The sequence below is a fragment of the Colobus angolensis genome, unplaced genomic scaffold (assembly GCF_000951035.1).
Source record: "Colobus angolensis palliatus isolate OR3802 unplaced genomic scaffold, Cang.pa_1.0 Scaffold137, whole genome shotgun sequence".
Taxonomy (NCBI): Eukaryota; Metazoa; Chordata; class Mammalia; order Primates; family Cercopithecidae; genus Colobus; species Colobus angolensis.
In genome coordinates this window covers 9,695,971-9,713,923 of record NW_012114455.1, presented here as the reverse complement: position 1 = coordinate 9,713,923, position 17,953 = coordinate 9,695,971, and the positions used below count along the sequence as shown (strand labels likewise).

Sequence of the window (17,953 nt, the reverse complement as noted above, 5' to 3'; positions counted from 1 at the left end):
TGGCCAGGCTGGTCTCGAACTCCTGACCTCAGGTGATCCACCTGCCTCAGCCTACCAAAGTGCTAGGATTATAGGTGTGAGCCACTGCGCCTGGCCATGCAATTTTGATATTAAAATGTCAATTCCCAAGTTTCATCAACAGAAAGTCAATAGGCTAAAATAGGTCTGGGGCCAAACTGTAGGAGAAAACAACCCTAAAGCAGAGTTTCTCAAATGTGACAGATGCAAGACTCATTCGGAATGCTTGTCTTACACACCGATTTCTAGCATATGTCTGAGGCGGGCTCGGTCTGTACGTGAGACAGTTTTAGAAAACGCTGCTCTGAGGGTAGCTCCAAATAGGGAGGAGGAAGAGATTTAAAAAACGCTCCTGGCTAGGCACAGTGGCTCATGCCTGCGAATCCCAGCACTTGGGGAGGCTGAGGCAGGAGGACTGCTTGAGGCCAAGAGTTTGAGAGCAGCCTGGGCAACAGTGAGGCCCTGTATTTACAAAAAACAAAATTAGCTGAGCTTGGTGGTGTGTGTCTGTTGTCCCAGCTACTCAGGAGACTGAGGTGGGAGGACGGCTTGAAATCTGGGTTTGAGGATGCAGTGACCTGTGATTACACCACTGCACTCCAGCCTGGGCAACAAAGCAAGACCCTGTCTCTCTGTCTTTTTTGAGGGGGATGGAGTCTCACTCTGTCGCCCAGGCTGGAGTGGTTTTGTTGCTGCTGCTGCTGTTGTTTTAAGGAAAAAAAAAAAAAAGCTCCCCAAGTGATTTGGACCCATCCTATCTGCCCCCATCCTCCTCTCAATACCCCTCTCCTTTAGGGGAACCAGAGCCCTGAGATAATATTACTCTAAGGGCTAAAGCTTTGTCTGCAGGTAAAATTACTAGGGCTAAAACTCTGTCCGTTTTCTACAAAATGGTTGTAACTGGATAATCTTCTGGACACCCGACACCACCTTACATTTTAATAATTCTATCAATTACCAAAGAATGGAGTTTATGAAACTCGCAGTGACAGTTACAAGGCCGGCCACGTTCCCAATACCAGCAGATCCCAGAGGGTTTTGTTTTGAGGACCTGCTTATCTGGACTCAGTTTTCTCAGCCTTCCCTTCGCTGTCCAGTGGGTTCTGGTGCATCTAGTTGGCTCCAGAAGAAAGCTAACCCATGGCAGAAGAGTTCTCTAAGCTGATGGTATAATACTAAATTAAAATGTTCTCTTCACTTCCCAGTCTTGTGATGAAACCTTTTCAAAAAAGAAACTCACAGACTTCCATCTCCTGCTCCTCACACCTGGCTGAGCCTGCGTCATTGGAAGCAATGCAGTAGTACTGCCCAGAGTCGTCCTTGTGAACAGCAGTGAACACCTGTTTCAGGGAATGACAAGTAAATAATTGGACCAATCACGGGGCCGACTTCTGAGAGCACATCCAGCTGGGTGCAGAACTAGGTCGACACCTGCTCGCTTGCTTTCAGCTTCCCCGTGGCTTCCCCAGCACTGTGCATGTTCCTCCCTGACCCACTCCCGGACACCTGCCTGAGAGCGCCCCAACAGCCAATCCCCTTGGGACTGGAGGCACCAAAGCCCGGCAACATCCAAAATGTGAGGTGGAGCCTTGCTTTTATTCTGCTAAAGGGGCTCTTCAATGGTGACTGCTCCTTGGGCAACATTTTGGCAAAATGAACACAGAGGACCCTATTATAATCTGTCTGATGACTGTGTGGAGCTGGATAGTCCACAGACCAGAAGGTACCTCCCAGGAGAGAACTACATGCACACTAAAGCCTGGTGTGGTTTGTACTTTGTGCTCTAGTGCATGACCAATCTGTTTTCTCTCCTCCCCCACCTCCCACCACCACCGCTGGGTTATTTTGAAACAAATTCCAAACACCTTTTATCCATAAATACTTCAGTATCTCTAGAAGACTGTAAAAAATTATAACCACAATACCTTTATCATGCCTAAATTAATAATTGCTTAATAGATCATCAAATACCTGCAGTAATCGAATTTCCCCGATTGTCTAATGACTTTTACAGTTAATTATCCGATCAGGACCCTAGTAACGTTTGCTTAATATCTCTCTTCAGTCTCAATCTACGGTTTCTTTCTCTTACCCCCTAAGAATGTACTTGTTTATAAAAGGAAGAAGGGTCATTTTTCCTGTAGAATCCCAAACATTCTAGATTTTTAGCACCTGTCTTATCAAGAAATTTCAGTATCTCTCCTAATAATTACTATTTTCACAATAAGCATCTCTTGTCCCAACAAAGACATCTCCATTCTCACCTTTTAGAAGAGATCTTACCAGAGTGCCTGTTTCAGAGTTTAAGTGGAAAGAAGAATTGCGAAATCTGGGATTGGCTCTGGAATCCGTGGGCAGTGGCACATCATTGCGATACCAGCTGTAGTGAGGCCGGGGGTGGCCCTCACTCTCCTGGCAGTACAGCGTTGCCATCTTGCCTACTGGTACAGCCTTCGGCACTCTACAGACAGGGGTCACTGGCTTCACTGTAGGAAAAGAAGGGGGTGGTGGTTAAGATCTCAGCAACAGGGCTCTATTCTTATGAAAGCCCACAAGAAATCAGCTCCAAAGACAAGAGAGCCAGTTGAGGGGTTCCTGCGCCACTGCTGTTCCCAGATCCCTGCAGACTGACAGGCCACCACTGCGTCCCACCCTCCTGTGTGTTCAAGTGCCTTCTCTAGCTGGTGGAAGGAAGTGATAGGAACTTCACTTCCCTTCTCACCTTCTACCCCCAACTCAGGCAGTCTGGGCTCTCAACAGTTCTCCCCTCCCTAAGCCATGTGAAGCCCTCAGGGACACAGTTCTGGAAGGAAAGACACCGAGACGCTACCTGATCTCATGCGTCCCTCGGCTACAGACTCGTGAGGCCTGAACATGGCGGCAATGTCTCACCTTCGCATGAGCTCCTACCTTGCACAGTTAACTCGATCACAATCTCATCAATTTCCTTGCGGTCATTTCGAGCGACGACCTCACAGCGATAAAGGGCTGAGTCTCTCCGAGTCACGTTCCAGATCTTCAGGGACGTCTTCCCCAGTATTTCTGCACGACCTGCCAAGTCTCCTACAGAAAAGACATGAGGCACTAATAAACTCTTTCAAGAAATCAGCCACTCGAAGGGGGTGGTTTCTGGGGCCAGCACTGGATGCCACAGCAAGGAAGACTGCGGATCCGTTTTTATTTTTATTCCGGAGTACAGAAGTGAACTCTCTAAGGACAGGAACCATGACCTATTCCTACCTGTAACCTAAACACCAAAAATTGTTCCTGGTGTGCAAGACGCACTCATTACCATGTGTCTCTGTCATTAAAGCCAGGAACTTCACCTCCTCCTCCTCATTTCCAGGAAGGACTGCCCATGAACAGAAAAAAAACACCACTAGAAAAACAAGCAGTGTTCCATAAATGATGCTGAGATAACTTGATATCCACTTGCAAACACATCAAGTTGAACCTCTGTCTCACTCCATATACGACGAAGACCTAACGTAGGAGTTAAAACTATAAAACTCTTAGAAAAATGCGGAAGCATAAATCCCTCATGACCTTGGACTGGGCAGTGGTTTCTTAGCTGTGACACCAAAAGCACAAGCACTGAAAACGGTGATGCCGGACTTCATCAAACGCAAAGGACAAAGGCAGGTGAAAACACAATCCACCTAATGGGAGAAACATCTGCCAATCAGACATTCGGCCTAGCACCCGGCATAAAGAAAGAATTTACACTTCAGTAATAAGCAGACAACTTAATTTAAAAACTGGACATAGGGTGGGTGCAGCGGTGCACACGTGTAGTCCCAGCTACTCAGAAGGCTGAGGTGGGAGGATTATTTGAGCCTGGGAATTCATGTCCAGCCTGTGCAATGCAGTGAGATCCTGTTTCTAGAAAAAAAAATCTTTTTAAATGGACATAAATTTGAACAGACCTTTCTCCAAAGAAAATACACAAATAAGACTCTCAACATCATTAGTCACCAGAAAATGCAAATCAAATCCACAAGACGCCACTTCAGATCCACTAAGATGGTTAGAGCTTAAACAGTCAGACAGTAACAGGTGTTGGTGAGGATGTGGGAAAATACACTGCTGGTAGGAATGTAAAATCGTAAAGCAGCTTTGAAAAACACTGTCAGTTTTTTAAAAAACGAAACATGCAACTACTATAAGACCCAGCAATTGTACTCTTGGTCATTTATCCCAGAGAAATGAAAACTTAGGTTCACACAAAAACCTGTAAACAAATATTGATAGCAGCATTATTGATAATAGCCAAAAAGTGGAGACAACCCATTTTTTTAATCCATCAATAGAACGGATAAAATGATGCTGTATGTCTACAATGGACCATTATTCAGCCATAAAAAGAAATGAAGTACTGGCACACGCTGCAACACAGGTGAGCCTTGAAAACATGATGCTGAGAGAAAGAAGTTGGCCACGAAAGACTAGAGTTTCTATGAAGTGTCCAGAATAGGCAAATCCAGAGACACACAAAGTGGAACCAGAGCTGCCGGGGATGCGGGAGGGGCACTGACTGCTGCTGGGTGCGGGGTTTCTTTGTGGGGTGATGAAAATGTTCTGGAATTTGATAGTGGTGATGGTTGCACAACTATGTGAATATACTAAAAACCCCTGAATTGTATACTTTAAAAGGATGAGACCTATGCAGTATGAATTATCGTTCAAGAAAAAAAGATTTTAAACATAAGACATAATGACACTTTTCAAAGAAGCAGGAAGAACCTGGAAAACAACAAATAGGGGAAGGAGTCAGGAAAACACGACACAAAAGAGTAGCAACTACTTACCAGTGACCCTGACAACCGCTGACAAGGACACGAAGGGCTTTTGCCACAATACACGACAAACAGCCACTAAAAGATGCTTCCGACGCAGCACAGACATCGGTATCAACATTGTCTAATAAGAAACTTTGTTATACAGCCACCCATTGGTGGAGGACTCGAACTTCTACCATGTGAGAAAAGAGCAGATAAACCCCACCAGGGTGCTTTTGGTGCAGGCCCGCACTGAGGCGAGGCAAGAGGCCAAGTAGAGCTGCATCCTCCCCCAGTCCCTGCATTCGGTGCGGGAAACAGTCTCCCTCAGCCTCCCCGTCCCTGTGGCTAAGAGCAAAATGTTTCATCCCCAGAAACAGAAAGTTCTTTAAACAATTTCTCACCTGGTTCCTCTGATGCTCTAAACTACATGCTCAGGGTTTAGCACGGTCAGCCTGAGTAGCCAAAGAAAACAGATCTGTGGGCCGGGCGCGGTGGCTCACGCCTGTAATCCCAGCACTCTGGGAGGCCGAGACGGGCGGATCACGAGGTCAGGAGATCGAGACCATCCTGGCTAACACGGTGAAACCCCGTCTCTACTAAAAATACAAAAAACTAGCCGGGCGAGGTGGCGGGCGCCTGTAGTCCCAGCTACTCGGGAGGCTGAGGCAGGAGAATGGCGTGAACCCGGGAGGCGGAGCTTGCAGTGAGCTGAGATCCGGCCACTGCCCTCCGGCGTGGGGGACAGGGCAAGAGTCCATCTCAAAAAAAAAAAAAAAAAAAGAAAACAGATCTGTGTTCTGAGAAGAACATTTCCATCACTCCAAAAATAAGAGGCAAAGGAGGGACTTCATGTGAGTGGGAAGCAAAACTCTTCTGAGGAGACTCAGGCTCCTGACAACACTGAGAACCCAAAGCAAGACTGTGTTGGAGCAGTTCCCACAAATCCCTCTCAACCCTCAGCTGCTCTGAGAACTCCACAGGCTCCGACCGATGCACAAGCCTGCATGTGTACCTCCTGCGGCTCCCGCCCTCCTGTCAGAAAAAAGGTGTCATCCTCCTCTCTAGCCACCTGCCTGCCTCCCTCTGTGCCGCTTGGCACAGCGAAGCCCCAGCAGGCCCCCCCCGAGTCTCTTTCCCTGCCTGCACCCCAGCTTGGGCCCCCGCCAGCCCTCTCCTGGACTCAGCAGAAGGCCTCTGACTTGGGCCTCTGCTCTGAGTTGTGCCGCCTCCAATCTCTTCTCTACAGCAGCCACTTCGTCTTCTGAAACGTAGATGCAGCCATGGCATTTCCCCTCAGATACCGCCCATGCTCGCCTGGCAGTCAGTGCAGTCTGCCTGGCCAGGTGACCTCTCCAACCCCTCTCCTCCCTCTCTCCCTGTCCATGTACCGGCAACAGTGGGGAACTTGCAGTCTTTCCCATCAGTCAGTCTGTCTGTTGCTTCTGCATCTTCATACACAGCGTTCTCTCCTGACCACCTCTCTCCACACCATCTTGCCTGCTAACCAGCCACCCTTCACACCGCACCCAGAGAGGCCACTTTGGGGAGCCTTCTCTGACCACCAGCCTCCCACCCGGGATCACTTCAGGGTACCCCGTGCTTTCTCCCCATCGGCAACCCCAGGACCAAGCCTGAAACTCAGTGGCTGGCTCAGTCAGTTTGTGCCGTGCCCTTGCTGAAACATACGGTCCTTTCTCATTCACTCACTTACATCACACACATGAGGATCGTGAGAAGATGGCCTAGGAAAATGCTCACTTTGATTCCCCAAAGAGATGGGGCTGTGAGCAGATTAAGATCCTAGCTAATGAGCTGCACTTGCGGATGCTGGGTGACAGGTACAGGGAGGCTTGATATGCCACTTGCATTACTTTTGCATATGTTTGAAATTCTCCATAATTATAAATCTTAAAAAGTAAATAAATAAAAAATAAAAAACTCAGTCCTAGCTACAGATGCAGGTTACCAGTCTGAGGTAAGTTTCTGGCTAGAGTGCACACCCCGGTCTACGGGCAGAGGGAAGGTCAACAGGCAGGACAACTACAGGATCATACCCTGAATTTTGTTGTCAAAAAACACATATGTGGTTTGGTCATCTTGAATTTTCTTCCATTCGATCCTGGGGTCACTTGTCTGCGAATCTGTAATGATGCAAGACAGTTCCACACCTAACAAGCAAAGAAAAAAAAGAACTCTCAGTGAATGTGCAGTGCTTTTAGTGCAGCTGCACCCAGACCCTGCAAGCTATCTCTAATTCAAGAGGCCTTTCACGCAGATTAAAAACCTAGCCAGTTCCATACTCCAAGAGACTTTGAGAAAGGATGAGTTTTTGCCAGAAAATAAAGATAACCGGCAAGGATTTTACTACATAGTGTACCCCTCCCTTAAACACCCTGCTTGTATATAAGAAATTTCTTGGCCAGGCACGGTGGCTCACACCTGTAATCTTAGCACTTTGGGAGGCCGAGGAGGGCAGATCACCTGAGGTCAGGAGTTTGAGACCAACCAGGCCAAACATGGCAAAGCCCCACACAAAAATCAGCTGGGGGTGGTGGCGGGTACCTGTAATCCCAGCTACTCAGGAGGCTGAGGCAGGAGAATCGCTTCAACCCGGGAGGCAGAGGCTGCAATGAGCTGAGATTGCACCACTGCACTCCAGCCTGGGCAACAAGAGCGAGACTCCATCTCAAAAAAAAAAGAAAGAAAGAAATGTCTTTGTTGTGTGATCACAAAGCCAGGCAGGAGTGCGATGCCAGCTGATGGAAAGCCGCACGGGGCTCCCTGCCGGCCTGCTGATGCCATGCTTCATGGGCCTGTGCGCCGCAGAGCAGCCCACCTCCAGCATCTCCTCGGCACGCTGCAGACGGCTGTGTCCTGAGTTGGCTGCAAGACACCAAATGCCCAGTAGATGGAGCCCGTTATCCGAGGCGTTTCCTTTGTACTTACTTTCAAATTCCTGTACCACTGGGGTTCGATTGCTGGATTTGAGGTTTACAGCCCCTATCAGGCAGCCTGAAGGAGAAAGAAACGTAAAATCAGAGACAATGTATCTCAAACAGCAGAGAAACCTTGCACTGAGGTCAGGTTTTCCTGTCTGTGTAGGCTATGGTTACTAACCACAGAGGATGGAAAAATATTCCACAATAAAGTCTCTTAGGTAAGCCAAGTTAACTGCTTCCTCTCTCAAATCTGACCTTCACTGGAAGGAACCAAGGGAAAGAGAAGAGTTCTAAGAATTCCTTCTCCTTTTTAGTCCCAGAACAAAGCCCTCAGAGCTTTAAAGCCTTTTGCTAAGCATTTCCTATTGACCCTTCAACACCTCTCACCCAGACCTGCCTGGGCCTTCTGCCCTTCCTCCCTCCATCCTCCCCTCTTCCCCAGGCTTCCAGTGCGGCACAGGCACCCTCGGTGGCACACGATCCAGTCCAGACTCTTGGGCTGGAGCTCTCCCCTGCAGGGCGGCACCAACACTCTCTGGGTTATCAAACAGCTAGGAGTCCACCGTGCTGTATGAGCACCCGGTGGTTCCCGTCCACGACGTTTTCACCGATCTTTGTTGAAATGAGAATATCAGTGATGAAAGCAAGGTAGCTACTTGCATGGCAATCCCTTTCAAAACTAGCATCTGATTCCTTATGGGTAATCAGAAACCTGTTTACCACAGTCTCAAAATTTCTCAACTAATCTTGGAGAGAAGATCAAGTAGGTACATGGACCACCTACAAAATACTATTCTTCAGCTGTCACGCCCCTAGTGAAATATGCCGTCCCCGAAGAAGGACTTCATACGGAACACCCCAGAAGGCCTCTGGGTCCCGGCTTATGATAACCGCTAAAGAAAATGGACAGCGCAACTCTGCTCCAAGCTGCTTTAACTCCTTGCATGTTGGGCAGCCTCACGCAGCCCATTCTTTTCCTTTATTTTCTTTAACGGCCCAGCTACATGGATCTTTTCTTTCTCAATAGTCAGATTTCACTAATTCTAGCAAAAGCCCTAAAGAATAATCCAATAAAGAGGGATGGAAAACAGAAGTATAATATACCTGAATTGCTATTGGTTCCTAAAACACTTCTACAAAAGGTTATAGAACAAAGAACAAGTGCAGATAATTTTATTTTGTTTGGATAACCACCGCTACTCCCTCTGGAAGCCAGAAATACATCCCGTGCACGTGCAGCCCTTTCTACTTCTTCAAAATGAAAGCTCCCAGTGATGCATCACTAAAGAATGATATATGAGGCTCTGCGTCTCTACCAAGGCCACACAAGTGTCTTCTAAGGAAAGTGACCATAAACATTTCTTCAGTATGATCACCGTAACTTAGATGAGACACCGACACTGGCTACAAGGGACTATGACCAGGGATCAGCTCTGGCCCGAAGCCCATCAGGGGACTGAGAGGTGAGTCACGAGAGCACTGCTCACCTGGATAATAACTGGACACCTCAATCACATCTTTTCTCTTAAGAAGTATGAAGCCAAGAGAAGTAAGAAAATGGAAGAGCTTAGTCTAGAGAAATAGGAGATATAGGCTGATTGGTCAAAATGGTGGAAATACTAGAGTTGATAACAACAGGTGAACTAGAGGACATAAACGGTAAATGATGTTTAATTTTCATGAAGGTGAACTGAGATATGTATCTTTATAATAAACTTGGAAGGTAAACTAAACCAATTTGTTTCTTACAACCTCAAAGAAGCTAAATAATGGCAATCGTCACTTCGTTTATCCCTCAGCATTATGGCAAAGAAATGAATGTTTTATACTTTTTTTTTTTTGAGACGGAGTCTCGCTCTGTTGCCCAGGCTGGAGTGCAGTGGCGCCATCTGCAAGCTCCGCCTCCCGGAGTGCAGTGGCTCACTGCAAGCTCCGCCTCCCGGGTTCAAGCCATTCTCCTGTCTCAGCCTCCTGAGTAGCTGGGACTACAGGCGCCCGCCACCATGCCCAGCTAATTTTTTGTATTTTTAGTAGAGATGGGGTTTCACTGTGTTAGCCAGGATGGTCTCGATCTCCTGAGCTCATGATCTGCCCGCCTTGGCCTCCCAAAGTGCTGGGACTACAGGCGTGAGCCACCGCGCCCGGCCTGCTTTGTATTTCTTAATGAAGCCTTGGCCTGACCACTCTCTTGCTCAACTATCCTAGGTAAGTTTCACAAGCAGCTTTGTATTTTATTTTTCTGAACTACACATGAGACTTAAATACAGGTAGCTTTTTATACCAATCCTAGAAGGCAGTATGTCCCAGGAAGACTCCAGAGCAGAGGATCACTACAAATCACGTAAAGTTCCAGCTTAAATGACTATCTGCAATAGCTGGGCACTACATCAAATAAGGTCCCACGCTGAGAGTCCTTCCTCAGAATTATCCTTCTATTTCCAAATAATCCTTAACTTTACTAATACTCTAGAACTCCTTTCTTGCCCATCCCCAATAGACCAAGGTGCCACTTTAAAATGTAGTAGTAACTGTATAAAAGAATGGTAGTGTGAGGATTGGAAGGCACAAATCTAACCCGTGAAGACATCGTAAGCAACTCATCCAGAATCCTGCCCGATGCCTGGGGATAAGATTCTGACAGAACTACTAAGGAGATGGGTTCTGGGAGCCCGCCTGCAGCGGTGGCTGCTGAAGTTTAATTGTGCACACATTGAATCCAGTGCTACAGGAATACTCATACTGAAGTTACATTATTTAAGACTGAGCAAAGGGTTTTTTGGAAGGAGGAAAAAGGAAAACTGCCAATTTGTCAAATGCTGTTATTCCTATTCAATTTCCTGTCTATTTTGGCCTGTCCATCATACTCTAAGCTCTCTGGGAAATTCCATTCATTCAGCAGTTTTTGTTTTGTTTTTTGAGACAGAGTTTCACTCTTGTCACCCAGGCTGGAGTGCAATGGTGTGATCTCGGCTCAATGCAACCTCCGCCTCCCAGGTTCAAGCAATTCTCCTGTCTCAGCCTCCCAAGTAGCTGGGATTACAGGTGCCTGCCACCACACCTGGCTAATTCTTGCATTTTTAGTAGAGACAGGGTTTCACCACGTTGGCCAGACTGGTCTCGAACTCCTGACCTCAGGTGATCTATCCGCCTCGGCCTCCCAAAGTGCTGAGATTACAGGGGTGAGCCACTGTGCCTGGCCGTTCAACAGTTTTTATTTATCTCTTATTATGTACTAGATACCTGTCTAGATATTAGGGCTAATACATGAATAAGATATATAAAAATCTATTAGCCAGGCATGGTGGCACACGCCTGTAATCCCAGCTACTCAGTAGGTTGAGACAGGAGAATCACTTGAACCCAGGAGGTGGGGGTTACAGTGAGCTGAGATCAGGCCACTGCACTCCAGCCTGGGCAACAGAATGAGACTCCATCTCAAAAAAAAAAAAAAAAAGGATAGATAAAAATCCGTGCTCTCATGGAGCTAACATTTTAGGATTTTAAAAAAAACATATTTATTCATCTTTATTATATTTCAATGTTTGATTGCAAAACTTACTACAAAGGTAGAGTGATTAAAACAGTGTGGGGTCCCCCCACAGCATCAAGACTGACATGCAGATCAAAGGAAAAGAATCGCCCAGAAATAAATCCTTGCATATAGGATCAAATGATTTTCCACAAAGATGCCAAAATCATTTAATGAAGAAAGGACAACCTTTCCAACAATGGTGCTGGGAAAACTGGATATCCACACGCAAAACGATGAAGTCAGACCCTTATATTAAGTCAAATACAGAAATTAGCTTAAAACATGTAAAACACCTAAATTTAAGAGCTAAAACTATAAAATTTTGGAAGAACACAGAGAAACATCTTCATGACACTGAGTTAGGCAATGATTTGATATGACACCAACAGCATGGACAACAAAAGAACAAAATAGGTAAACTGGACTTCATCAAAAAACTGTAAACATCAAAGGACACTACCAAGAAAGTGAAGAGACAATAGACAGAATGGGAGAAAATATTTACAAAGCAGATATATATATGATAAGGGATTAACATCCAGAATATAGAAAGAACTCCTACAACTCACAAAAAAAACACAAATGAACAAATTTTAAAATGGGCAAAGAATTTGAACAGACATGCTTCCAAAGAAGATATACCATGAAAAGCTGCTCAACATCACTAGCCTTTAAGGACATTAGATCTAGACCACAATGAGATACCACTTCACACCCATTAGGATGGTTATGATTTCTTTCAAAGGGGGGAAATAGTAAGTGTTGGTGAGGATGTGGAGAAACCCAAACCCTGTACACTGCTGATGGGAAAGTAAAATGGTGCAGCCACCATGAAAAGTTTGGCAGTTCCTTGGAAAGTTAAACACAGAATTACTACACAGTCCAAACACTGTACGATGTAATTCTTACTCTTCCTCCTCTATAGCTAAGGTGCTTTTCCCCTCTGTCCTCTTATGCTTTATCTATCTTTGATTTTCTGCAGTGTGATCATTATATGCCTAGATTTTTTTTTTTTTTTTTTGGCATTTATCCTGTTTGGTGTTTTCTGAGCTTCATGGATCTATGGTTTAGTGTCTGGCATTAATTTGGGGAAATTCTCAGTCATAATTGCTTCAAAAATTTTTGTTCTTATCTTCTGTTTCTGGTATTATCATTTACAAGTTTGTTACATCTTCTGTGGTTGCCCCACGTTTCTTGTATATTCTGTTCCATTTTTCAGGTCATCTTTCTCTCTGCGCTTTCAGTTTTGGACGTTTCTGTTGGCATATCCTCAAGCTGAGAGGCTGAGTCCACCAAAAACATTTTTCATTTCTGCTATAGTTTTTTGATCTCTAGTGTTTCCTTTCGATTCTTTCTGAAAATTTCCATCTCCCTGCTTGCACTGTCCATCTGTTCTTGCATGTTATCTACTTATGTTATCTACTTTTTCCATTAGAACCCTTAGCATATTAACCAGAGTTGTTTTAAATGCCCAGTCTGATAATTCCAACATCTCTTTCATATCCGAGTTCTGATGCTTGCTCCATTTCCTCAAACTGTTTTTGCTTTTTAGTATGCATTGTACTTTTTGTTGAAAGCCAGACATGATTACCCAGGAAAATAAACTGTAGTAAACAAGCCTTTAATGTTATGGTGGGTAAGGTGTGTGTGTAGGGGGGAAGCATTCTATAGACCTATGATTAGGTCTCAGTCTTTCAGGACGACTATGCCCTTGGGCTGTGACCTTCACCACTGTGTCTCCATCCCCACCCCCCTTGGGTGGAAAGATGACGAGCGGCAGCTAGAGTTAAGTACCTAACAAGTGGGATTTCTTCCTGAAACACATAAAAAACAATTACAGTATTACAACATATTAACAAAGTGAAGGGGAAAAAACCACATGATCATCCCAACCAATGCAGAAAAAGCATCTGACCTAATGCAACAACCTTTCAAGATAAAAACACTCAGTAAACTAGCAATAGAAAGAACTTTCTATACATGATAAAGGTCCTATATGAAAAATCTACAGCTGACAGCATATTCAGTGATGAAAGACTCAAAGTTTTTCCCCTACAATCAGGAACAAGACGATGCCCACTTTCACTGCTTCTATTCAACATGACATTGGAATTTCTAGCAAGAGCAATTTGTCAAGAAAAAGACAAAAAAGGAATCAAAGTTGGAAAGGAAGTAGGAAAATTATGTCTGTTTGTAGCTGGCATGATCTTAGACATAGAAAACCCTACATATTCTAACACTAAAAATATCAGAATAAATAAATGAGTTCACCAAGGCTGCGGGATACAAAACCAACACACAGAATTCTGGTTCTCAGTCTAGCATGCAAACAGCTTGGAAGCCCTCATCCATCTTGACAACAAGTAAAAAGCTGAAAATCCACAACTCTTCTTAGATTTGTCCGAGAACTGAGGTCACAGGCCAAAACACTGTCTCCAGATTGGAGAGACAGACAGGCAGACAGAGAATCCCAACCTGCAGAGCAGAAACTCCAGAGCAGCCTCTGCAGGAACCACCAGTACTAGAGTAGGAAAACCTCAACTAGAATTGACGAATCGTTGGAGTCTCAGTGCCAACAAGTCTGAGAGTTAACAACTCCACGGGGCCCAGTCTTAGCAGGCCCCCTAGACATTCTTGTGAGTTTTATCTCCAGAGGCCCTACCTGGTTCTCTCACCGAAGACAGGAGAAAAATCCCCTCATGCTCCTGGCATAGGGAGGGGAAATGTTAGCCATTTGAAATACCTCTAAAGCATTCTGTCCTTAACAAGTCCTGCCCAAAAGAGAAATTGTCTTACCAGAGTCTAACCTACTGGGATTTAATCAGGGCCTAACTGACCTGGATTTGTGTTATAATTTCTTCAAAAATCACAATTATAAACCAAAATTGTAAGTATTAACTCATGTAATTACCTTTATCGGAGATCTCAGTATCTTCATACACCTTCAAGTTATTGTCTATTTTTTCATTTCAACCTGCGGGTCTCCCTTTCATATTTCCTGTAGAGGTCTGGTGGTAATGAACTCCCTCAGCTTTCATTTATCTGGCAATGTCTTAATTTCTGCTTCATAGCTGAAGGATGGTTTTGCTGGATATAGAATTCGTGGTTTACAATTGTTTTCTTGCAGCACTTTAAATATATCACCCCACTTCCTTCTGGCCTCCAAGGTTTCTGGTAAGAATTCAGCTTATAGTCTTCTTGAAGATGAACTGTATCTGCTGAGTCACCTCTCTCTGGGTGCTTTTAAGAATTTCTCTTTGTCAAGTTTGATCATGTGTCTCAGTGTGAGTCTCTTTGGTTGATTCTACTTAAAGTCTAGTGAGATTCTCGGATTTGTGGATCTATGCCCTTCATCAAATTTGGGGCATTTATTCTTCATCATTTCTTAAAATAATCTTTCTGCCCCATATTTCTCCTTCTTCTAAAACTCCCACAATGCATATGATGGTCCACGTGGTGGTCCCATGAGTCGCTTAGACTATGTTCGCTTTTCTTCATTCTTTTTCTTTTTGCTTCTCAAACTTGACAATCGTCCTAACTTCTACTTTGCTAGTTCTTTCTTCTATCTGCATCAATCTGCTGTTGAACCCCTCTGGTAAATTTTTCATTTCAGTTATTGTATTTTCAGCTCCAAAATCTGTTTGTTTCATTTCTGTAATTTCTATGTCTTTATCGATAGTGTCCTTTTGTTCAGGGACTGTTTGCCTGATTGCCTTTAGTTCTTTGTCCATGTTCTCCCCTTAGGTGCTTGTGCATATTTTAAACAAATAGCTTTGGCTAATAAGTCCAATATCCATGCTGCCTCTGGGACAGTTTCTGTCCATCCATTTAGTTCCTTTAAAAATGAGTCATGTTTTCCTGTTTCTTTGTATGCTTTGTTATTTTTTATTGTTGTTGTTAATGCTGTTGTTGAAAATCTGGCATTCAATTATTATAATACGGTAACTCTGGAAATCAGATTGTCCCCCTCCCCCAAGATTTGCTGTGTTTTTTAAAAAAATTATTGTTTAAGGCTGTAGGAGTTCATTTGAAACTCAGAACTTTCTTTTGCAAAGACTATTCCTTTTCCAGTGTGGTTACTAAGGTTCCTTAACCTTGTGTTCAGCTATTATAAGAGTATAATCAAGACTGTCTTAAGTGCCAAAAGCTGAAATGAACGAACGCTAAAACAAAATCCCCACCCCGCCGACGCCAAAAAAAAAGAGCATATTATAGCTGCCTCTCTGAGTTTTGTAGACCGGCTCTGTGCAGGGGTACTCCTTCATCTCTTAGCTAGGCTTATTCTGAATCTACACACCAGCCTGGGATGAATCTTAGTATCTTTACAGGGCTTTTCTGATCATGTGTCTTGCCTGACATGAGCATGGCTTTCTACTTTCCTTCACTTATGTGGATGCTTTTGAGAGTCTTAACTTCCTAAGAACCTCACCCAGCTTCTCCTCTGGGCCTTACAGGGCCTACTGTACACGTCCAGCCAGAATCTCTTCAGGCATCTGTAGGTTTATAGTCACTCTGTAGCTTTGACTAGCAGTGCCCACTGGTGTTACTGCCTGCTTCCCTGGTCATACAAGAGAGACAAGCACCTTGCATTCGGCCTTCAGGTATCCCCCAGAAAGGATGGAACAGACATACACATTAATTTGCAAATAAGGTCTGCTCTGTTCCCTCCGGTTTGAGAGAAAAGCTGGGGAAGAGCTACTGCCTGTTCGAGACCAAAGCAGCTACTATGCCAGGGAGAGGGTAGGGCAAGGGTGTGTAAAAATGCCACAAGTGTTTCCTACTAAAGATGGCTCTTCTTGGTCAGATGTTTGCTCGGTTGCTATAATCTTTGTTTGACTGATTTCAGAGCTTCTACAATGTTGGTTCAGGTAGCTACTGGGTGATTTTTTAATTTTTCTGCTGGTGAGCAGGAGCCTGGAACGTCCTAGTCCACAATTTTGCTGAGATCACTATAAGTTACCTTGTCACTATTTTCTTTTTTAGTCATTCTTATTCATCCCTGTATCTGATTCCCAACCATAATACCTAAGAACCCAGTAAGTTTCTGGAAAAGTTACTTATTTTAAGTAGGGGGAAAAGACACAGATACTTTCAATACAATGTGGCAAATGGCATGAGAGAAATCTACACCAATCCAAACACAGACTGACTTAGTGTCTTTGCTCTTTCAGTGTTTCTTTGATAACGGAGCTCTCATTCTCACTGTAAGTTGGTAAACTGGCATTCTGAGCTTATGTTTTCCCAATATTTAATTGCTTCAGGTAGAACTAGCAAATGTGTTTTCAATCCAGAACTAGGTGGCTTAATCCAGGACAGAGGTAACTACTCAATGTGCTTATAATTCCACCTTCAAAACTCTTCTACATGCCAAAGCTATGAACTATCTGGGGCCCTGTTTTTAATACTCTTACTGACATTTTTTTTTTTTTTTTTGGAGAAAGAGTCTCGCTCTGTAACCAAGGCTGGAGTGCAGTGGCGTGATCTTGGCTCACCGCGACTTCCGCCTGCCGGGTTCAAGCAATTCTCCTGCCTCAGCCTCCTGAGTAGCTGGGACTGTAGGCGCCTGCCACCACGCCCAACTTATTTTTTGTATTTTAGTAGAGATGGGGTTTCACTGTGTTGCCCAGGCTGGTCTCGCACTCCTAAGCTCAAGCAATCTGCCCACCTTGGCCTCCCAAAGTGCTAGGATTACAGGTGTGAGCCATCATGCCTGGCCTCTTACTGACTTTTAATATGATTTTGCACACTTCAATTTTTCTCAAATGTAACATATTATTTAAAAACTTACCCTTCTTTCACCAATAACTGAAGATAAATAAGTTAAACATTTTAGAAGGGGGACCATTTATTATCATTATTCTACTTGCTATCTAGGGACCAATGATTTTCCAGAGGCCCAGAGAACAGCACGTTTCAAATGTAAAGGTTTTAAATCTGAGACAGTAATTAAGGTTGAAGAAGGTCATAAGGGTGTGGACCTAATCCAATATGACTAGTGTCCTTCTAAGAACTTGAAGAGAGGCTGGGCGCGGTAGCTCACGCCTGTAATCCCAGCACTTTGGGAGGCTGAGGTGGGCGAATAACAATGTCAGGAGATTGAGACCATCCTGGCTAATAGGGTGAAACCCCACTTCTACTAAAAATACAAAAAATTAGCCAGGCGCAGTGGCAGGCACCTATAGTACCAGCTACTTGGGAGGCTGAGGCAGGAGAATGGTGTGAACCCAGGAGGCGGAGCTTGCAGTGAGCTGAGATCCGGCCACTACACTCCAACCGGGGCAAGAGAGCGATACTCTGTCTCAAAAAAAAACAACAACAACAAACTTGAAGAGATACCAGGGATGTGCCTGCACAGGGGAAAGATGATATGAGGACACAGCAAGAAGGGAGTCACCTACTGGCCAAGGAGAGGCCTCAGGAGAAACCAACCCTGCCAGCACCTTGATTTTGGACTTCCCAGCCTGCAGTACTATGAGAAAATACATTCTGCTGTTTAAGCCACCTGTTTATGGTATTTTGTTATGCAATTTCTAGTAAACTAATACAGAGGGGAATGGAAATGAATACAGAGCAAGAGAAATATACAAAAATGTAAAAATAGTATTTTTTTTTTTAATTTCTTTTTTTTTTTTTTTTAATTATACTTTAAGTTCTAGGGTACATGTGCATAACGTGCAGGTTTG

The 17,953-nt window shown here is 44.4% G+C and overlaps 1 protein-coding gene across 1 annotated transcript in view; it reads right to left on the bottom strand.

Annotated features, from left to right (window-relative positions):
• The window catches only part of JAM3 (junctional adhesion molecule 3), a 29,463-nt gene that overhangs the window by 4,425 nt on the left and 7,085 nt on the right, over positions 1 to 17,953 (bottom strand). The window contains exons 2-6 of the mRNA XM_011934709.1: positions 7,746 to 7,811; positions 6,854 to 6,967; positions 2,929 to 3,081; positions 2,302 to 2,504; positions 1,259 to 1,358 (exon numbers count right to left, since the gene is read on the bottom strand). Of these exons, the coding sequence (XP_011790099.1) occupies positions 1,259 to 1,358; positions 2,302 to 2,504; positions 2,929 to 3,081; positions 6,854 to 6,967; positions 7,746 to 7,811 (636 nt within the window). The remainder of the gene's footprint in view (positions 1 to 1,258; positions 1,359 to 2,301; positions 2,505 to 2,928; positions 3,082 to 6,853; positions 6,968 to 7,745; positions 7,812 to 17,953) is intronic.